We start from the raw sequence: 23,074 nt of genomic DNA, 5'->3' as shown, positions 1-23,074 counted from the left end.
GTTATAAGACAATTGATAAGTGTATTTGGTAATACTGAAGCTTAAATGAATTTGTTCAAATCTAAACTATCATTTGCTTTAATTTTCCGCCAAAATCTCCGGCGTCTGATGTCAGTTACAACATGAGTCGCTTACCTTGTCCGTCACTTCCGTCACTTACCTGTCCTTCCGTCACTTACCTGTCCTTCCATCACATTTGCCTTATTTTAGATTAAACCAAGAAAAAAAAGCACTTACCAACATATTCACTTACAGGAACAAGGATATTTTCTGTCATGCACATCTACTATGCAGATGAGTAACACAACATGATTGGCTTGTATGAGTCCAATAAGGCTGTTGATTAGCACTTTGGTGGCAGTGGTTAAACATAATGCTTGTCCTGTAATTTCTCTTATATTAAACCCTCCTTCCTGCCTTTTTCTTGTTCCAGGTTTGTGCCATTGCAGTGGTGCTGCGGAGTGAGAAGGTGGCCTATCGCTGTGTCTTTCGTTGCCAGGAAAAGCAGCTTCTCTCTAATGGTGTGGCCGACATCCACACTGATCACTTTGGTTTTGCCTATGGGACAGCAAACATCATGTGCCCCCTCCCCTCAGGCTGTGAGACACCATCTTCTATTGCCGTGACCTCCGCTGATGCCAACTCTACAAGTACAAGTACAATGTTAACCTTGCTGTGGGGCATGTTAATGGAAATGCCAGTCTGTTTGTCAATTTGGTGCTTGCTTTAAGTTGAAATATCTCAGCAATTAATGAATGGATTTCAAAAATACATCTAGTCCCAGTTCATGGTGTGCATGAGATCAATTAAATACCAAAATATCGACGTACAAAGTAAATAAATAATAAGGTAAATAATTACTTAATTTTTTAAAGGTTCTACAATAATTTTTCTAAACTTTACATTCTAAGTGAACTATTTGATGACCATTCAGGTTTACATTATGTTGACATTAGTGATTTTCTCATTTTGCCTCCTATGTCACCACCAGGTTTAGACTCCCACTCATTTTGTGAAATATCAATATCTACTCTATAGCCTGTCAGTAAAACAAAGCTTCAGGGAGTAACTGATACCTGAAACATTTTTATATGTCAGTTTGACTTTAAGATTGTTTAACACAAAAAGTATTACTAATTGGAGTTCAGTTACAAAAATAAGATGGTAAAAGTGTATGTTTGTGTGGTCTCTTAAGATGATCCCAACCAAGAGTTTTTAGAGGTGAAGAACCAGCAGGAGAAGACAGAATCTTTTCCTTACAACTTCACCGTCTGCATCTCCACCATGTTTGATTTTACCAACGTGCTGCAGGTACAGTGACATTTGCTTTCTTGCTTTCAGAAGACAGAAAAAATAGATTTTTGAAACTCATTCTCTAAAGTATGCAGACTAAGACAGGAAGAAATAAAACCAGAAAAGGTATATTTTTCCCAGTATTCCTTACAGTTATAATAATAATAAAGAAAAAAGACATTTCTGCCATCCTTGCATATTAACACTTGTTGTTCAAATGTGTTGGATTGTAGCTGGTACAGAGTCTTGAGATGCTGCAGTTACTGGGAGTGAACAGAGTGGTTGTCTATAAAACCAGCTGCAGTCCTGAAACGCAACGAATACTGGACTACTACACACAAAAAGGTGGGGTATGGTATAATTTTCTGTCTGAGTGTGTCTTTCCTTATGACCTCACATCACCAGCTAAAGGCATTTTCCCACAGTGAACACTGAGTGAAGTTGCCAAACACCCTGAACTTCCTTCCTTCAGCTAATCACAACTAATGTTTTGTGATCAAAACATACACTAGTTTACTACAGTTTCCTCTATAAATCACTCCAGTTTGTACTGGATTTGGACTTCTCCAGGCAACTTCAGGATTAGCCTGGAGTTTTCAGTACTATGATAATGGTTCGTGTTTAAACAAGGAATATCAATATGGCATCATAGACAGAAAACCTAACCTTCTCAGGGGCAGATCATTTGTAGGATAAGAGATCAACAAGAGGTTAAGTGTGAAATCATTACTGACCAATCAATTCTTTTGAAAATGACATCATATTAAACATGTTAACCTGGGTCGTTTGGCTCTTGGCAGAGGTGGTCGCGTCTTTCTCCCTCATCTTTCCTGCTTGGCTTCTCTTGTCCTTGTCTAGTCTTGTCTAACTCAAAGAGACTCTCTCTGTCTTGTTCTCTAACCAAGAAATTACGGATTTGATCAATTGGTCTCTTGATGCAATTGACATCCTCTTCTCAATGAGAAGCCTGGGCTTGGGGCAGGCTGAATGGAGGACGTTGAAGACATCTACCTATTCGGAACCATGATAACGGGGTTCTTGCTGATTGGAGCTGGCACGGCCCTGGTTTACTGACGACTAATGGAAACGGTTACAGCTGCTCAAAATCCCATAAGGCCGGCTGGATTGATGCCGTGGGTAGAGCCACAAGTACTCAGACAGTGTTTATTGAACGCAATATGGATAAAATCATAGAGAAGCTTGCGACTCCGCAACAGGAAATTGATAGATCTGTGATGGAACTGGAATGCAGAAACCAAACCCGAACAACCACTATCTTTATGTGGCCTCCCCTAACCAGCTGGAAGCTCCAGGGCCAAAGCTGGAACAACAAATTCTCCCAGATAACAAGACGGTGTATGACTCTCTGCCCTTTCCTCCTACTTCTTCAAGATCATCTGCGTCGGCTTGGGGATTGTCGACTTTTGTTTAAAACTGGTGAAAGGGCACTCTCTCGAGTTGGACACACACACATGCACATGCACTCAGACACAGATATACAAATTCCCCCCATCTAAAGTTTTGGTCTTTGTCTGACACACATCAATAGAAGCAGCTGTATCACCTGATGTTTATTTTATTTTATTTATGTATTTATTTATCTAATGCTGGCTATAAACATTTTCATAACAATTGTATTGTTTTATAAAACTTGATATATAATTCTAAAACAGGATACAAATTTGTACTTATAGATCTATCAAATTTGCAAGTTTGTATTGTTTATGTGCTCTCAGACCATCAAACACCATCAGGGCTGCAGCTGAAATGAGTGAAAGTTAAAACTGTCTTACACATTTTGTCAGATTCTCCCGTGTCTTTATGTTCATGTTTCCACTGTTTATGCAAGTGAGTCATCTTGACTTGCTGTGTATTACAGAGACCTGGAACTGTTTGGTGGTCTGAGTATTGAGACTGCATGAGCTCTCACAGGATCCTTCCGTGGCCATGCTCACAAACTGGATTTATACTTAATATTGGTTTCTCTAATGTTTAATGACATTAAAAATGACTAAAACTAAGTACCTAAAAGAACTGATAGTTCTCTGTGGATTTATGTATTTTTTATTTTTTTGTTTCACACATGGTACAGCAGTAATTCATTTCCTATACACAACCTTCCTTTCAATTAACAACAGAGCCTTTCACTTATTCACACAGACCAGTTCTAATATTGGAAACCTTTATGAAAACTAGCATTCATTCTTGGATCATGTTTGAGAGCAACAGATGAGAGTCTGTTTTGTCTGTTTTTAGTGCAGCCAAAACCTTAGGTTGTTTTAATGAGATCATTAAGTTTTTGTGTTGGGTTGTTTCTTAGCCATGTCACTGCTGCTGCTCCAGGTTGTTTATTACTCTAGTCTTATTCACTGAGACAAAAAAAAACAGGTAATGTTTTGTTTTCATGTGTCTGCTTCACCATAAAGATCCAGAATGCATTTCACCAGTTCAATGATTTCAGTTTGAGGTTGGAGTTGCAGTAATTGTAATGTCTAGTTTTAATTACTGACATTGAACTGCTTCCAATGTTTTTTTCTCAGGTTTACTGGAGGTGATTCCTTGGTCTCTGTCCAGATATGTGAACGTGTCTCGTGGCTGGCTGCCTGAACATGGTCCCGGTGAACTTCACTACTTTGGTCAGATTCCTGCTCTCAATGACTGCCTTTACAGATACATGTACCAGTCCAGATATGTGGCTCTACATGATATAGATGAGCTCATACTGCCCCAGAAAGTCGTCAGGTATGTGTGTGTATTTTCATGGTTTATTATGAAGATGGAAAATATGTGCAGTGATATACTAAAACATGTGCTGCAAACATACATGGAAATACAAAATATAAGACAAAACAAGAACAGTTTGTATGATTAGAGAGGTCAATGAGGTTGAAAGTCAATATTTATAATGTTTTAGTAGTCTTTAGTAATAGTTCTCCAGGCTTCTTGAAGGACATTCAAAGCTCTTCTTTGGATGTTTGCTGCCTTTCGTTTTGTCCTCTGTCAAGATAATCCCCTAACCCTGGTGGTCCCCGTTTCATAGCGTCGTCACGTTTTTGACTCAGTGCACGTTCTATTACATCTGGGGTTCCGGGCCTTTGTTAAATTGGTCAGCTTCAAGTTTGTTTGGCCAGGCCTTCGCAGGTCTGTTAGTGAATGGACTGCAGCGTGCGTTCCATGCCAGCATGCAAAGGTCCATAGGCACACCAAGGCACCCTTTGAACCATTTCTCATCCCTGGCAAATGTTTTTGATCATGTGCATGTTGATCTGGTGGTTCCTCTACCGCAGTCACAGGGTTTCACATACCTTTTGTCCATGGTTGATGGGACCACCCGGTGAACAGAGGTGGTCCCCCTGATATCCACAACTGCGGCGGTGCTTCCGTATTTCCCTGTCTCAGGTTTTTATGTTTCATGTTCCAGGTTTCTAGTCACAGGCTTTTTGTTCCTTTATATCAGGGGTAGGCAACTACAGGCCTCGAGTGCCGGTGTCCTGGAGGTTTTAGATGTGTCCATGATCCATCACAGCTGATTTAAAGGGCTAAATGACTCCTCAGCATTTCTTGAAGTTCTCCAGAGGCCTGGTAATGAACTAATCATTGGATTCAGGTGTGTTAACCCAGGGTGCGATCTAAAACCTGCAGGATACCGGCACTCGAGGCCTGGAGTTGCCTACCCCTGCTTTATATTATTATTTTGTACCTGCTCCCATCATTAACTGATCATTAACTAATAAAACATTCTTATTGAACGATTTTATGTATTGAAAAAAAAATTCGGAAACCTGACGATCTGGCTTTGACTTTTTATGCCTCATCAAGCTTTGCCTTAATCGTCAATTCTTTATCAGTCAGCATCAGACATCCAGTCATCTCAAAACCAGTTCTCTTGTTGTTCAGTCAATGTTGAACATTTTTCTTCATTTGAACTTCAGCTTATTAAAGTTAGGAATAAGTGATTTTTATTTTGAGAGTACAATAAATAAATAAAATTTGTTCTCTTATATTTCTTTTATACAACACTTTGATCAGCTATTTATCTTTTTTTTCTTTGATAGGAATGACAAATATCTTGCTTTATAAATTTGAAGTCTGCAGTATGTATATACGATGTAGAAAGGAGTAAAAACAAAGAAAAACCATTAAATAAGAAGGTGTGTCCTGTTGGTGTGTATTGATGACAATGTCAGCCAAAATTTGGATTCATGACACCAATAGTAAGTTAGTAGACTTGCCTAAACGATTCCCAGGTTAGTGAAATAACAAACAAACAAACATTAAAAGTAGAAGGTCAAGTCCAAGGTTTGGTCCTGAAATATGGGAAAATCCAAAGAAAAACTTTGAGAGATCACTTAAGATCACTTAGAGATCACTTAAAACACATTATTGAAATTGTTTTCAACTTTCCTGCTGTGGTTAGTCATCTTTTAATTGCTTGTGTGCTGTTCAAGTGGTTTTACATGTTATAACTATCTTGTTATTCTGTTGCCAGCTGGGTAGAGTTGTTGCCGCTGCTGGAGAACAAATATGGTGCCAACAAGTGCTACATGTTTGAAAATAACGTGTTCCCCATCAATATCATGTTGGCTCCTCCAGCATCCCAAAGTCTGCCACCACAGACTGACTGGAAGAATGTCACTGGTGTGAACATTTTGGCTCACCTGTACCAAGAACCAATCATTGAGGAGACTCATTACAGTAACTTCAAGATCATTGTCAACCCTCGAGCAGTGTTTTCCACAACTGTTCATGGGGTTCTGAAGTCACAGCATGGCTGCTCCTGGATTGACAGGAACATAGCACGGATGTACCACACAAGGTAAATTAGTTAAACAATTCCTCATCATTAGTTGCTACAAAAACCAGCAAAAATTGTGCTCAATCCCATGATAGTCTGTTTCCCTTTTAATGCTATTCTGCTGTGCTTCACTGGATAAACCCATTATTAAATCTGTTTGTTTACCACACTAATATTTCTTTCACCTTCCTCTCTTTATCAACAGATTCATGTTTTTGTTCCTGAGCAGTGACTTTTAATTTATTAAACGCTTAGTTCCTTTTGTTCTGAATATTGTGGATATTATTTATACATTTTACAGATTTCACCCTTGTGCATTAAGATCTATTGTTTCTTTAGACTTTCTGGGGTCAGAAAGAATTTATAATGGTAGCCAAACAAGGACACTCACCGAGTTCCAGGAGGATTTGATGAAAATTGTAAAGAATGTATTTACAGTCAAATCTGATTACAAACAACTTGGAAATTTTTCTTTATACAAAACAATTGTCTAAATAAAGATTACTTATTTATCACTGTGTTTTTACCTGTAAGATATACTTCCAACAGCATCTTTGCTAGCACGTAATTTTTAGATATTTTTATTCTGAATCTTTTGTCTCTCTTATAATGTATTAAGCACATACAAACCTGTTTCATACAATTTTTTTTGCAGATTTCCGAGACAACCCAACCTGGCAGAAGACAAGCTGATTTATGATGGCAGACTGCTGAGCTACAGCGCCCACTTCACACCAGCTGTGAACAAAGTGCTCAGAGAGACTGGATTCCTACCAGAGCACAGCACACAATAGGCTTGGTGCATAGCTAACTCCCTTTGAGAAACAGAAAATAAACAAACAAAAAAAAAACAGGGGAAGTTTTAGGAGTGACGGCGAGAGAGAGCGAGTTTTGAGATGTGAGAGATTCGTGACGTTTAGCGTGTTTGGAGTGTGTAGTTAATGTTGTGTCTTGTGTAGTTAGTGTGTAGTGTTGTGGATAGTTTTGTGTTGTGTGTGAGAACAATGAGGCGACGGCTGTCTCCAGGTAGAAACAGGAGTGATACACCTGCTGCTGTCAGACCTGCAGGTATCAGGCTGTGATGTTCTTCTTTATAGTGGACAGAAATTATTTCTTTTGGAGTGGCACAAATAATGTGTGTGGCATCTTATTGAATGCAGAACAGCTGATTGTTCTGTAAATAGTTTGAAATGGTTATTTAAAAAATCAAGGTAAAAGGTAAATGGCTGCAAATAACTTTGTTGTTTGCAAAACTTGTGCATATGATTTTAAAATTGACAATTTATATTTACATTTAAAGTTATGAAATATGATTCATTAAACATGTTTGTGGTTGTTACAGTAAAAAAAACTTTTTCTACTCTGATTTTTATGTTTTTTGTTTGATTTTAGATCAATTGTGTTAATACAGTCCGTAAAAATGAAAACAAAACTGTAAATTCAGACACGTGAGGTTGTGCTGAAAAGGATGATACCAAACGAGGCAAATAAATAGTTTTTAAAGGTGAAATGTGGAGGAAACATCAAAAGTAGTTAAAAATGGCCGATTATACCCTGGACCCCAGAGGGTTAAATGTTTTTTTTTTTTTTAAAGTAACGCAATAGTTACTTCAAGTAATTAATTACTTTTAGAATCTTGTAACTCAGTTACTAACTCAGTTACTTTTTTGAAAAAGTAACTAGTAACTATAATTAATTACTTTTTCAAAGTAACTTGCTTTGAACACTGCTGTTCACCGGGACAGTTTTGCTTGCAGAGCTATGGACTCCTCCTTCCTTTGAGTCACGGCTTCTTAAAGTTGGTTCATCAGATATGTTTTATTGTGTTTTAATTTACTGCCCTCCCGGCCCCGCTGGTGTTTTTATTCAAGATTTTACAGACTTTTTAGAATAATAATTATAATGTGTACTTTATCGATCCCCGTGGGGAAATTACTCTTTCTGCATTAGTCTTTTCCCATTTACTTAGTGAAGCAGTGGGCAGCCACAAATCAGACACCCAGGGAGCAGTGTGTAGGGACGGTACCTTGCTCAGGGATACCTCAGGGTAGTGGATTCGAACCCCTGACCTTCCAATCATGGGGCGACCACACTACCTACTGAGCTTGCATTATTAAACTAGAGAAGGTCTTAATGATTGGGGATTTCAACCTGCACGTGGATGATCTTAGCTGTAGCATGGCCTCTGACTTTCTATCCATTACAGACTCTTTTAATTTTATTCAGCATGTCTCTGGACCCACCCATGTTAAAGGCCACACCTTGGACCTTGTGTTTTCTCTTGGCTTAGACAAAACTAATGTCTGTGTTAAGGACACAGGTGAGTGACCATTCCTGTGTTATTTTTAATCTTAGCTTCCCTCTGTACACACCACCTTCTAATCTCATGTTCCATAAGCGGTTCATGAATCAGGATGTTGCTTTGAAGTTTTCTAATTTGTTGGACCGTTATGTGATCAGTGGCTGCACTGATGCTGATGTTGCTACTCAGTGTTTTAACAATCACTGCTTGGAGATTTTAAATTCAGTGGCACCTATGAAATCTGTCATTGCTGCCCCAAAAAGAGCTCATCCATGGATAAATGATGACATAAGGAAGGTCAAAATAATCTGTAGGAAAGTAGAACGCCTTTGGAAATCAACTAAACTCGAAGTTCACAGGCTCCACCCTAGGGAACTTTGGGTTTCCCTACATGAAACCATAAAAACAGCCAGATCAGGATAGTTTTCTCAGTTAATCTCATCAAGCAAGAGAAATTTCAAGGTACTGTTTAACTCCATAAACTCTATTGTTTCCCCCGTGGTCCACCCAGTACCCGTGACCTCCATATCTGAGAGTGATGACTTTCTGAATTTCTTTGTGGATAAAGTTGATAATGTCCGTATGAGCATTGGTTCTTCAATACTGTCTGTTTGTGTCTCTGGGCCACCTCCCCCTCATTTAATGTCAGTGTTTAACCCAATGACCATACATGACCTTTCACTCCTGCTGGATAAAATGAAAATTACCACTTGTGCAAATGACATTCTACCTGCTGGGCTGTTTAAAAATGCTCTCTCTGTCATTGTAGAGATATGCAATGCCTCTCTTTCAACAGGTGTGGTCCATAGGTTCTGTAAGCATGCTGTTGTTGAGCTGATATTAAAAAAGAGCAGTTTGGATCCAACTCAGCTTAAGAATTATAGGCCTATCTCTAAGCTCCCATTACTGTCGAAAATTCTGGAAAAAGTATTTGCAGATCAACTTACTTCTATTTTAGAAAAACATGAAATCTATGACAAATTTCAGTCAGGTTTCTGTAAAAGTCACTCAACAGAAACCACATTACTTAAAGTCTCTAGTGACATTATCATGTTAGCTGACTCCGGAGCATCCTCAGTCATGGTTTTGTTGGACTTGACATCTGCCTTTGACACCATTGATATCTCTAATCAAACAGCATCTTGGTTCTCTTGGCTCATCTGTTCACCTGAGCATCAGGTACCTTGGTGTGATCTTTGATTCTGCCATGTCCCGAGAACAATACTCTCGACAGTTAATTAGGAACTGCCTTTTTCAGCTAAGAAACATCTCCAAACTTCGAACTTTGCTGTCTAAATCTGCGTTAGAAATGGTTATTCATGCTTTTATATCATCTCGCTTAGATTATTGTAACAGCCTTTTCTTTGTTTAAGCAAAAGGAATCTGGACCGTCTCCAGTCAGTCCAGAATGCTGCTGCAAGGCTTTTAACTTAGACACGAAAAAGAGAGCACATTACACCAGTTTTACATTCATTACACTGGCTTCCAGTACATTTTAGAATTCATTTTAAAATCTTGGTACTGACTTTTAAAGCTTTGAATTGTGATGCCCCTGCCTACATTTAGAACCCCACGCTCCCTCTCGCAGCCTGAGATCATCTAATCAAAGGCTCTTGGTAATCCCCCAAATACGTTTTAAAACCAGAGGAGATAGATCTTTTAGAGCGGTGGACCCCAGGTTGTGGAATGCTCTCCCTCCATCATTACGTTGCCTTGATTGTATTTATTCTTTTAAAAAGCAGCTTAAGACTCATTTATTTAGATTGGCTTTTAATTAGATTTGTGCTGTATGTTTGATTGTGCTTGGGGGGGTTGATTGTTTGTTTGTTTGTTTTTTATGTATTTCTTTTTTTATATTACTGTGAACCACTTTGTGGCTTTTATCCTGTGAAGAGTGCTATATAGATGAATTGAATTGAATTGAATTGAATAAAGATTTACCTAGCATTGCTAAGATTGATTGATTGATTGATTGATTGATTGAATCTTTATTTTGAATATGTTGAAGAAGTTAAACAACATGAAAATAAAAAGAGACAAACGAACAAAGCAAAACAGAAGGAAAACGAGCACCCACAACTACGAATAACTTCCATGTTCAAAAAGGAGCAGGAGGAAGCATGCGCTTATTCAATCCCACCCCCTTTCCACTATCTAGTAATCAATATGTTTTTTAATGTATTAATTATATGTGTATCTATCTATATACATATACATATGTACATACACATATACATACATATACAGTGGGGCAAAAAAGTATTTAGTCAGCCACCGATTGCGCAAGTTCCCCCACTTACAATGATGACAGAGGTCAGTAATTTGCACCAGAGGTACACGTCAACTGTGAGAGACAGAATGTGAAAAAAAAATCCATGAATTCACATGGTAGGATTTGTAAAGAATTTATTCGTAAATCAGGGTGTCAAATAAGTATTTGGTCACCTCAAACAAGGAAAATCTCTGGCTCTCACAGACCTGTAACGTCTTCTGTAAGAAGCTTTTCTGTCCCCCACTCGTTACCTGTATGAATGGCACCTGTTTGAACTCATCATCTGTATAAAAGACACCTGTCCACAGCCTCAAACAGTCAGACTCCAAACTCCGCCATGGCCAAGACCAAAGAGCTCTCGAAGGACACCAGGAAAAGTATTGTAGACCTGCACCAGATTGGGAAGAGTGAATCTACAATAGGCAAGCAGCTTGGTGTGAAGAAATCAACTGTGGGAGCAATCATCAGAAAATGGAAGACATACAAGACCACTGATAATCTCCCTCGATCTGGGGCTCCACGCAAGATCTCATCCCGTGGGGTCAAAATGATCATGAGAACGGTGAGCAAAGATCCCAGAACCACACGGGGGGACCTGGTGAATGATCTGCAGAGAGCTGGGACCAAAGTAACAAAGGTCACCATCAGTAACACACTACAACGGCAGGGAATCAAATCCCGCAGTGCCAGATGTGTTCCGCTGCTGAAGCCAGTGCATGTCCAGGCCCGTCTGAAGTTTGCCAGAGAGCACATGGATGATACAGCAGAGGATTGGGAGAATGTCATGTGGTCAGATGAAACCAAAGTAGAACTTTTTGGTATAAACTCAACTCGTCGTGTTTGGAGGACGAAGAATACTGAGTTGCATCCCAAGAACACCATACCTACTGTGAAGCATGGGGGTGGAAACATCATGCTATGGGGCTGTTTTTCTGCCAAGGGGACAGGACGACTGATCCGTGTTAAGGACAGAATGAATGGGGCCATGTATCGTGAGATTTTGAGCCAAAACCTCCTTCCATCAGTGAGAACTTTGAAGATGAAATGAGGCTGGGTCTTCCAACATGATAATGATCCAAAACACACCGCCCGGGCAACAAAGGAGTGGCTCCGTAAGAAGCATTTGAAAGTCCTGGAGTGGCCTAGCTAGTCTCCAGACCTCAACCCCATAGAAAATCTGTGGCGGGAGTTGAAAGTCCGTGTTGCTCGGCGACAGCCCCAAAACATCACTGCTCTCGAGAAGATCTGCATGGAGGAATGGGCCAAAATACCAGCTACTGTGTGTGCAAACCTGGTAAAGACCTATAGTAAATGTTTGACCTCTGTTATTGCCAACAAAGGTTATGTTACAAAGTATTGAGTTGTATTTTTGTTATTGACCAAATACTTATTTGCCACCCTGATTTACGAATAAATTCTTTACAAATCCTACCATGTGAATTCATGGATTTTTTTTTCACATTCTGTCTCTCACAGTTGAAGTGTACCTCTGGTGCAAATTACTGACCTCTGTCATCATTTTAGGTGGGGGAACTTGCACAATCGGTGGCTGACTAAATACTTTTTTGCCCCACTGTATCTGCAAGACCTTAAAAAGGCCAAGGGCCATCCCTGTGCAGCCCCTCAATCCTTCCCGCCCCTCCTGGTCACGAAGCCCCTTTGTGTGTCCCTGCTTTCCGTTTTCAGTCTAACATCTGTATGCTAATGCAGCTGAATGGGAATAAACTGGAATCAGCCTGGGAGCGAGGGTGAGGGGTGGCTTCCCTGTGTGTGGACAGATATGGGTGGATAAAGTGATTTGGGAGAATTCAGCAGCAGGGAAGGGTTTGTGCTGAGCTTAGAGAGAAAAAGAAGAATTATTGGTTAACGGGGGAGCTTAGGAGGGAATGGATGGGCTTGGGCTGTTTCAAGGAGGTGTCCTAATAAGCAGATGGCTCTCATCAAATATCCTGAAATGCTCACAAAAATTAAACAGCAAACTTAGATAACTTAGAAGCATAAATACGTTTCACCTGTGATGCTGAGGCACAACTGTGTATTTTTAAGTTAAGAATGTTATTTGGCTGCTGGAACTGGACTGTGATTTCAGAGGAACTGAGGCTCTCATTAAGCAAAAAAATGGCTCAAGTCAAAAATCCATGTGGGAGGTAGATTTGCTCAAGTCATGTTGCTTCAGTTGCTTGAGACCTGACATTTAAACACCAGTTACTAAAGTGCTTTCATAACACTGAGAAATGTATGTTGACGATGGTTCTCGGTATTTACTTAGACTGCACATGTAGTAGTAGTAGTAACCCTGTTAAGCTGTGACAAATGCAATTCTGCAGACTTTCCTTACATTTTCACTCTCTTTAGATACATTAGATTCATTGTCATTAAAGATGTTTGTCTGTCCACTATTTATCTTCTAAAACGGGAAAGTTTCCTTGAACTCATAAAAACTGGATTTAATATAACTTCTATATGATAAAATCCAAAGTGATACAGTAAAAAGATACAATTAACACTGTATTTCATGTGGCATAAAACAAGTCTATAAAAAGCTGTTGCTAAACTGGCCACTGGAAGACTTCCTGGTGTCTTTAATGAGTATTCTTTTTCCATTCATAAGTTGTAGGCTGTTAGATATTTAGAATAATCAACTATTTCATCCATTTGTGTTATGATAATTTTTTCATCACAAAATGCAGTCAGGGCTGGACTGGACAAAAAATCATCTATTTTTTATCCTTGTGACCCATCACTACCCCTCTCTGTCTCTCTCTCTCTTGATTACCAGTCCAGCCCTGTAGCAGTGGACTGGAATAAAACAATGTCCATGACATCAAAGCGAGAATGTCTTTTGGCGTCCACGCCCATTATCTTGACTCCTCTCCTTCCTATCTCATCCATTTGTATCCAATGGGGGAGTGGCAAATACATGTGGAGAGGAGATGAGGAAAGGAACTGAGGATGTACAATCTGAGAAATAAGAAGAGCACACATGGTCTCTCCTCCTGGCTCCAAGCCCACTCACCTGCCTCCCATCATCTCAGCTTATGCAATATACTCTGTCTTTTGAACCAGCTCTCACCAGACTCTTCTTTTCTGTTACAAAAGATTGCAGACTACAAACTTAACACACATCAATTCCAGTTCCAATTTTTCACCCCCAGAGTCCCTATATTTCAAAGCCTCTTCAGAATCAGAATCAAAATACTTTATTAATCCCTAAAGAAATGATGACAACCGGCATGCAGCCTGTTTCAGTTGCCCTGCCTTGATTCCATCTGATTCGTACCTCTGTAACAAAAAATCCTTAAGTAATAGTATTTAAGATGCAAAACCTCTGAGGAACATTTCTAGCTATTAGCTTTTGACTCCCTTTGTTGGTATTTAATAAACACAACAAAAAGTGTTTTTATAGCATTTGTTACTTTTCAGTATATTAAACAAAAGTTTCCCTAAAAGTTCGACCAAAACATGCTGAAGTCCACGGCACTGAAAATAAGAAGGCCAAATAAAAGGTCACTGCTTTAGTGTCCACGTTCCTTTATAACCCCAAGCATGTCAAAGTTCATAGTCATTTGTTCTCAGAGCCATCAGACTCTGGAGCTCAAACGGAGAAATCGATCCTCTAGTGTTCCTGTTTCTGTTTGTGTTATACCTCCTCACACATGACCTCCACAGAGAAGAAGCAAAGTTTTACTGCTTACTTAGAAATGCTTGAATGCTGGCCCCGGGTTATCCGTTAGACCTGGCACACTCTGGTCAGTGGGCCAACAGCTTTAAGTGGCCCCAAGATTCAGAGTTACAGGACTGTCCAGTTTTTACTAAGTTGCACATTGGAAACTTTGGAACAGCCTCCTCAAGTACTCAATAGTTTAAATGCATCACAAACAACATCTTTAGTCGGATTCTATTCATTTTAGCTGTATGTGCCTAATAAATGACGACTAAGTGAACATGTTCGAAGCAAGTACTCATTTCTACCCGTAGACATAAACTCAACACACAACATTAAGCTAGAAGAGTGTTTTGGCAGCTCCCTCTACAGGTCCTCTTGCTTTTTTCAAGATGTTAGGAGGTTAAGAAATGCCTTCAGTTTTTACTACTGCACTTTTCATTGCATTATCTAAATTTTTATTTCGATTTTTTTTCTAATCCCTGCTGCCAGTATCTGTAGGCATTACTAACCAGTACAGATATTTTGGTGAATGCATTTTAATACAAATCGTTTTAGCCAACAAATATCAAACCTGTACCTATACTGTGGTAAACATACTGAGCTTGAAATTGGGAATTAGGATTCATTTACTATTCTTAAACTCAAAGCTACAACAGCATTCACGAGACAAAAAAAATGTCCTGAATTACTAATCATATATCTCAAGGTTTCCATGGTTATCTTTGTTGGTAGCGTTTTAAAATGAAGAAAGGGCAGCTGTCAGCAGATACTTAATTTCCACATTCAAGTCTGCAAAAGTGAAATGGAGAGACTTACTGGATGAGATGTAGGGAGGCAGTGCCATCTAGTGTACGCTTTAGTGAGGTACAAAATTATATGAGGGAGTTGGGGATCCTCTGTGTGTGCGTCATAAATAAATGCAGCAGTAATAGCAAACAGCAAATAGCAAAAAAACGCAATCATTCATCTTCCAACTGTATCTTTCTGTTCTGGCTTTAGAATCATAGGTTGTTTACTGATCTGTACTTTGGGAGTCATGCTGTTGTGATACTGGGGAGAAAAGGGTAAGGTTTGATAGACTAAACCATTATACACAAAACTTGAAAAACCTAAAGAGTGTGTGAGACTAGCTGTGTTGTTCAGCAATAAACTCATCTACAAATGTGTTAGTAAAGAGTGACTTGTACTTCTGTCCCATTAAGCAACGGTTTAACAAATTTCACTGCAAACTATAAAAGGAATCTGGATTTAAATAGAACATAGCAGTGATGGATTAAGTGCAGGAAACACTAGTATAAGGTGTCTATGGAACAAATCTCCTTCAACGTTCAAAATGACCAAAGTGAGGACTACAAGCGTTTCTCTCAGTTGGTTGTGTTCAGGGAAAAAATAGCTAAATACACTGAGACTGCTCCACATTGTTAGTGAGTTAACTCTGGATATCTGTAGGTTTTGTCAAACTTGGAGTGAACAAAAGCAGAAAAAACAGTAAAAGATGCAGACAGTGAAAGTCTGGTTTATTTCATGAACACAGTGAAACATTTTACAGTCCACAGAGCAAAGTAGCATACATGATAAATAGATACACATGACACGGACAGTGAGAAGTAAAACTCATCGTCTTACCACATGTTATATTCTGTAAACCTAAAATAACCACAGAAATTAGAGTTTGGTGTTTTATAGTCACCTATTAAAAACATGAGTCAACATTACTGAAGTGACACTTTAACGATGCTTCATATCACAGTCTTTATGATGATAAAACTTGTTTTCTCATTAGCAGATGTCTGCGCTGTCACTTGTCATGAAAATGTCCTGAGCCAGGGTTCAAGCTTCCTCTTCAATTACCATTGATCATTAATAGGACGCACAAAAGATTTGTCGCATTATCCCCATAAATAAAATGCTTTTATAGAATTCATTGTGACACAAATATTTCGATTCTTGATTCACAATGTGCCTGAACTCAAAATCTTTAGAGTTTCATAATTTTAAAGTACCGCAAAGAATACATTTATACCATTGTATGAGCTACACTTCTTGTAAAAAATAAACTGATGCGTTTGAGAAAAGCTCCTGCTGTGACCTTCCTTCTGTGTGGCACACATACTCACACTCACACATACTCACACTCACACACACACACACACACACACACACGCGCGCGCACACACAGAGGGGGGAGATCATTAATACAAAGGATTGGAGCCGGTTTTTTGGATTTTCACTTGTTGTTGGCTTTAATATGAACAGTCACATAAAATTCATTCCAATTTTTTGCCTTTGCTTCAATTAAGATGTTTCTTTAAATCTACAACAGCTTCCTTTTCAAAAAGTTTACTGACATAGTAAAGAAGTAGCTAGGGAACTCAGTAAGTATGAGCAGCAATAGCTTAGGGACACTTTCTCCAATAAAGAGGAATTAATCATCTGCTGTTCATCAAAAAGTGCCATTTAAAAACAATTCAGCAGACCCTCAAAAAAAGTGCCATTATATTACTACTCCTGGGGATCCCGCAGGCAAATGGGAACCATGAAGAGGTCACTAGAAAAGCTGCAACTGCCAAGTACCTGCAGAGGGTCAGGCAAGTCCTGAGAAGTCAGCTGAACGGTAAGAACAAGATCCGGGCCATCAACGCCTACGCCCTGCCCGTGATCAGGTACCCAGCTGGGGTAATAAGCTGGTCAAAGGAGGAGATAGAAGCCACTGACATAAAGACTCCTGGCCATGCATGGAGGGTTTCACCCCAAGTCCAGCACCCTGAGGCTGATCGCTAAGCGGAAGGAAGGAGGCCGGGGACTGGTGAGTGTCAGCACCACGGTTCAGGATGAGACAACAGACATGCATGAATACATGAGGAAGATGGCCCCAACCAACCGTGTGCTCAGATAATACCGCAGGAAGCAGAGACCCAAGAATGAGGAGGAAGAGGATGCACCATCATGGAAGGCCCCCTAGGGTGGTGGAGAATGACCGAGCTAAGATCCTGTGGGACATCCAGATAAAGAAGGACAAAATGGTGATGGCTAACCAACCGGACATAGTGGTGATAGACAAACAGAAGAAGACGGCCGTAGGGATAGATGTAGTGGTTCTGAATGACAGCAATATCAGGAAGAAGGAACATGAGTAGCTCAAGAAATACCAAGGGCTCAGAGAAGAGCTCGAGAAAATGTGGAGGGTGACGGTAAGAGTGGTAATCGGAGCACTAGGTGCAGTGACTCAGGAACAACATCGGAGATCTCTGTTCAGAAGAGCGCAGTCCTAGAAAAAGCTAAGATCAAGGGCTGGATCGCAGGGGAAGTAGCCCAAGCAGAGAAGCTCAGACTCCCCTCTCCCCGGCCACCTCCTCCAGCTTTTCTGGGGGAACACCAAGGTGTTCCAAGGCCAGCTGAGAGATATCTCCTCCAGCATGTCCTGGGTCTGCCCTTGGGCCTCCTCCCAGTGGGACATGCCCGGAACACCTCACCCAGGATGTGCCCAGGAGGCATCCTTGTCAGATGAGGAGTTAAGAAGGAAGGAGTTGGCATGATGCTCCCACAACAAGCTGATGTGGGTATTTACGTTCATTCACAAATGGAAAACTCATAGATACCACAACTGTCTTATCCAGTCTCATAAAATATGTATGTGGGCTAATCAGGTTGTTAGCTTTTACTTGCAACGGTTACAGGCACTTATTTTCACTGTAACTCATTAAATGTACTTCTTCATATCCTTAAATGTATATTTCTATACGATTACAACCTAATACACCATTTGCTCAAAAATTCGTAATTCGTAAATTAATCTGTGCTTAGTACACAACAGCATTAGTACAAATAATGTTAAATATTCTTTCATTCTTGTCAACTCAAAAACTGTACTAAAATAAAAAAATAAATAATGACAGCATGCATCTCGTCATAAAACTAAACATCTAATACATGAACAAAAGAACTCACAAACGTTGAACATTTTTATTTCCTTGAAATCAGGTTACCCTGATAAATTCACTCAAGTGGCTCCAAAGTGTTTTCTTCAAACAGGACACCTGATAAATGGTCTGTATTTATATAGCGCTTTACTAGTCCCTAAGGACCCCAAAGTGCTTTACACATCCAGTCATCCACACATTCACACACACATTCACACACAGGTGATGGCAGCTACATTGTAGCCACAGCCACCCTGGGGCGCACTGACAGAGGCGAGGCTGCCGGACACTGGCGCCACCAGTCCCTCTGACCACCACCAGTAGGCAACGGGTGAAGTGTCTTGCCCAAGGACACAACGACCGAGACTGTCCGGGGCTCGAACCGGCAACCTTCCGATTACAAGGTGAACTCCCAACTCTTGAGCCACGATCGCCCCACAATATAAATGAAAAATGTTAACGATATGTTCACAGTTAATAATATCCAGAGTACCTTCAAGTTCGAATCACTGCCTTGTGGTTGTTTTACTTCAGCCAAACAGTTAAGGTGTGGTTTACATCCATGTCTGTCCACTTATGATACAGTATACACATGTAGTCCGTTAAAGCCACTCACCTTTGATTACTGAATTGCATTTACTTCATCAATGAAGTGAATGCAATTCACATTTGTGCGAACATTTGTCCTTACAATATAACAGACATTGAGTCAGGATTTGTTGACTGTTTAAGTGGTGCTACATGAATGAAACTGAACAGACCTAAAGAAGGTGTTCCTGAAATTCAGGTTTATCATAGTTCAAAATCCTCAGTGCACACCTTTTTTTCCTGCTGTGTCTAAATGCTCTTAGCTGTTAAAATAGAGGAAAAAGTTTGACATATATCTGTCACGGTTCTGGGTCGGTTCGACCCAGCATTTTAAGGTTTTTTTGGGGGGGGCAGTTTATTTTTGCATTATAGAGTGTTTTGGGGTTCTCTGGTGTTTTGATTATTTACAGAATCAGAATCAGAATCAGTTTATTGCCAAATGTTGAGCAGGTTTACAACATTAGGAAATTGCTGCGGTGCTTCAGTGCAAACATAGTGTCATAAATTGCGATTAAATAGACATGAAAAAAATAAAAGTAGGAATAAGAATTAAAAGTGCTATGTAGAAAGATATGTGCATGAGATATATACATGAGAATAAGAATTAAAAGTGCTGCATAGAAAGATATATACATGAGTGCAGGTGGTGATCAGTGCCAAACATGTAATGATGCAGTGACACAGCGTAGGGTCATGTGTTAGTGGCGGGGACAGTCATATGGTTATTGTTCATGTGTCCAACAGCAGAGGGGAAGAAACTGTTCTTATGGCGAGAGGTTCTGGTGCGAATGGACCGGAGCCTCCTGCCTGAGGGGAGCAGGTCAAACAGACTGTGTCCAGGGTGAGAAGGGTCAGCTGAGATCCGAGCTGCACGCCGCAATGTCCTGGAGGTGTACAGGTCCTGCAGAGATGGGAGTCTGCAGCCAATCACCTTCTCAGCAGAGCGCACAACACGCTGCAGTCTCTGTTTGTCCCTGATGGTGGCTCCAGCGTACCACACGGTGATGGAGGAGGTGAGGATGGACTCGATGATTGCAGTGTAGAACTGCATCATCGTCCGTGTTGGCAGGTTGAATTTCTTCAGCTGCCTCAGCTACAATAGATTATATTACTGTGGTTCTGGTTTAGGGTTTTGTTCACAGGGTTTGTGTTCTCATGTTTTGTGAGGGTTTAGTTCTGTGTCTGGGCCCTGTTTCAGGAAGCCGGTTTAGTGGAAAAACTGAGTAAGTATACCCTGAGTTAACGAAAACTCTGGGTTTTCGGTTTCACAAAGCGAGTTCAGATGAAGCCTCAGTGAGTCACCATGACGACACACTCCGTGAAGCTAACCTGCCCCCTAGCAGGTTTACTACAACTAACCCTGACTGTCTCCGCCCCTTTGTCGGAAACCTGACAGTAGGAAGTGTCGGACATGGCGTGTCCCTTCCTTGAAGAGCCAGTAGATCGTGAAGCCCAAATTCTCTGCAGAGCTCTCCGCCGGGAGAGAGTGATTAGAGCGCGTTTGGACATTTTATCATTTCCTGATGATTTTCTGTGTGAACGTTACCGTTTCTCAGCACAATCTATAATTTATTTGAATAACATCCTCAGGCCATATATTACGCATGTGACACATCGCGGACATGCTCTCAGTTCTGTACATATTATTTGTATTGCACTTCGGTTTTTTGCAAACGGGAGCTTTCTGTATAATATTGGTGATGCTGAGCACGTTTCCAAGGCTACCGTCTGTCGGGCAGTCAGGAATGTTACAGTTGCACTGAAACGTCTCCTGCACTCGTCTGTGGTGTTCCCCGGTCACAGACCCACAAGATTTATCAAAGAGGGATGCCACAAAATTGCAGGTATCAGGATGACCAAAACTTAATTTATGGTGTGGTGATACTTGGACTACTACTTAAATTTCACATTTATTTTCACGGTTCCCAGGCGTGATTGGCTGTACAGATGGCACTCACATTCCAGTCATTGCTCCTCCAGTAAATGAAGGAGACTATGTGAACAGGAAGTCTTTCCACAGCATTAATGTACAGGTACATAGTTCCCTGTAGCATTTCAAACTAACAAATTATTTCATTATAGTAATGGATGCTAATTTGTGTTCTCTGCACTGTGAAGATCATATGTGATGCTGCCAACATTATCACAAATGTGGAAGCCAAGTGGCCAGGCTCTGTTCATGACTCACAAATATTCCGTGAATGTACACTGAGCACAAAATTTGGACATGGTGAGTTGAGAATACTGTAAAATATATAAAGACCAATTGCTTCAGGGACATTTGAACTGAAGTGTATCCTTCTGTCTTAGGAGAGTTCACTGGCTACTTGCTTGGTGATAGGGGGTATCCATGTTTACCCTATTTGCTTACCCCTTACCCTGACCCTGAACCGGGCCCACAGCAGCGATATAATCTGGCTAATTGCAGGACAAGAGCCAGAATTGAAATGACTATCGGAATGCTTAAGGCCCGGTTCCAGTGCCTGCAAAGACTCAGGGTCACCCCAGAAAGGGCATGTGACATTATTGTGGCATGTGTGATTCTTCACAACATTGCCACAATTAGAGGAGAACACTGTCCTTCTGAACCAAACATCAGCAGTGATCCAAACCATGAACATCCTGACCCTCCCACGGACATACAAGATGGAAGCGCAGTCAGAGACACCATATGTCACAATCATTTCTTTTGACCCATCACCTCAACATGTTGAAAGAAGAATAAACAGATTTTTTGTTCAACTGGCTTTATTGGTCGCCTGTATTTCCTGTACACAAAGTATTAAAAGATGTAAACCTCATAAAGTGTCTCTGTTGCTTCCTCCTCTGTAACAGCTGTCAATGTTTCTTCATTATTTTCCTGTAGTAAAGAAATAGACAACATTGCTGTTCTACTGTACACTCATATAATCTGTGGAGTATTACTCACAACTGCATGTTGGTCTGGCTCAACAGGAGGCTGCACCAGATGCAGTACACCACCACCATCAACTGATAGAATATGAGGTTTATACAGGTCACTTATAACTTACAAGGGACCAAATGGCAATTAACAAACATACCAATCACCTTACACTTCATTGTCATTATGCTCTCAAAGACAACCAAGACTGAGGGAAGGCAAGATCAGTAGGAAAATAACTTCACTACAAAATAATCCATTATGGTAAAGAGTTTATCAAATGAATGAGCAGCACTGCAAAGGTGACTGTGAAGAAAGGATGTATGCACATCATGTATTATTTAGAATTTACCCCTTATGTAGGCACTTGTGTCTTGCGGGGTTATTGACTCAGAGGTTGTCCCCGCAGAGATGCCTTCGGCCACAGGGCGCCCACTGTTTTGGCTGAGGGCCAACTGCTCAGCCTCTGTGAGTGGTGGTGGTGGAGGACCCCCACCTGTTTTTCGGGCCTCTGCTTTTTTTCTGTTGGCTATAACGGGCCACATTTGAGCATACAGAGTAAGCAAATATGTACTTGTAATGTGCTCAGATAATTTCAATAAGTGCTTACAGAAGGAAAATTAATGTAGCCTCTAACTGCAATTGATTTACATCGGACAAACAGACCAAGCACTATGGCTCATAATACAATTACACCTTACCTGTTTGGACTATATTTTTATATTTCATTTTTACTTGCTGCCAGGCACGTTTGGGGCCTGTTGGGTTGCACCTGCGCTCACATCACGTCACAAAATAAAATGTATAAAATAACAAATAAAATAACATATGATAAAATAACGTGTTAATTGGGTGGAAATCCCTAGATCAATGTTTATATTAACACTCACGCATTGACTCTGTCGGCTATGTTTTGCCATGCATGCTCACTTTCTTTTGCAGCTGTCGCTGTGTTACTTTTTTCCGCGGAATTTGCATGTTATCGGCATATGCTGCCATCAGAATTTCGGCCTCAAGCGCTGTAAAATACATTGACCACGCCTTCTTTCCCTCCGTCTCCATGGTGACTCGCTTAATCTGTGCTCCGCTTATCAGGGCTTTATGTATCCTCGTCCGCGCGCTTCACTTGGGGTTAAAGCAACTCCGCGTTGATTGAACTACTTGTTATCAGCCTTTCTGAAACCGAATATTCCGAGTTGGACAGTTCGGGGTTACTCAACCCTGAGTATCATTTTTCACTCTGAGTTTTCTACACCGGCTTCCTGAAACAGGGCCCTGGTCTGCGTCTTTGTGTAGTGATGTCTTGTTCCTGTTTTATTGTGAAGGTCTGCGTCT

The 23,074-nt window shown here is 40.5% G+C and overlaps 1 protein-coding gene across 2 annotated transcripts in view; it reads left to right on the top strand.

Moving 5' to 3' along the window:
- The window catches only part of LOC147315205 (uncharacterized), a 137,104-nt gene that overhangs the window by 32,852 nt on the left and 81,178 nt on the right, over nucleotides 1-23,074 (top strand). Inside the window, exons 5-10 of one of the 2 annotated variants that reach the window (XM_086262469.1) lie at nucleotides 434-650; nucleotides 1,196-1,311; nucleotides 1,527-1,638; nucleotides 3,834-4,035; nucleotides 5,783-6,109; nucleotides 6,744-10,332. In XM_086262469.1, the coding sequence (XP_086118595.1) occupies nucleotides 434-650; nucleotides 1,196-1,311; nucleotides 1,527-1,638; nucleotides 3,834-4,035; nucleotides 5,783-6,109; nucleotides 6,744-6,882 (1,113 nt within the window). In that variant the 3' untranslated portion in view covers nucleotides 6,883-10,332. Of the gene's footprint in view, nucleotides 1-433; nucleotides 657-1,195; nucleotides 1,312-1,526; nucleotides 1,639-3,833; nucleotides 4,036-5,782; nucleotides 6,110-6,743; nucleotides 10,333-23,074 lie in introns of those variants that run through there. The other variant, XM_086262467.1, reaches the window with a different exon arrangement.

The sequence above is a fragment of the Aulonocara sp. 'chitande type north' Nkhata Bay genome, linkage group LG14 (genome assembly GCF_057382095.1).
Source record: "Aulonocara sp. 'chitande type north' Nkhata Bay isolate Kocher_YH1m ecotype deep benthic linkage group LG14, A_spYH_male_GT1.1, whole genome shotgun sequence".
Taxonomy (NCBI): Eukaryota; Metazoa; Chordata; class Actinopteri; order Cichliformes; family Cichlidae; genus Aulonocara; species Aulonocara sp. 'chitande type north' Nkhata Bay.
Note: the sequence above shows the minus strand (reverse complement) of the source record. Positions and strands in the feature narration are given on the sequence as shown.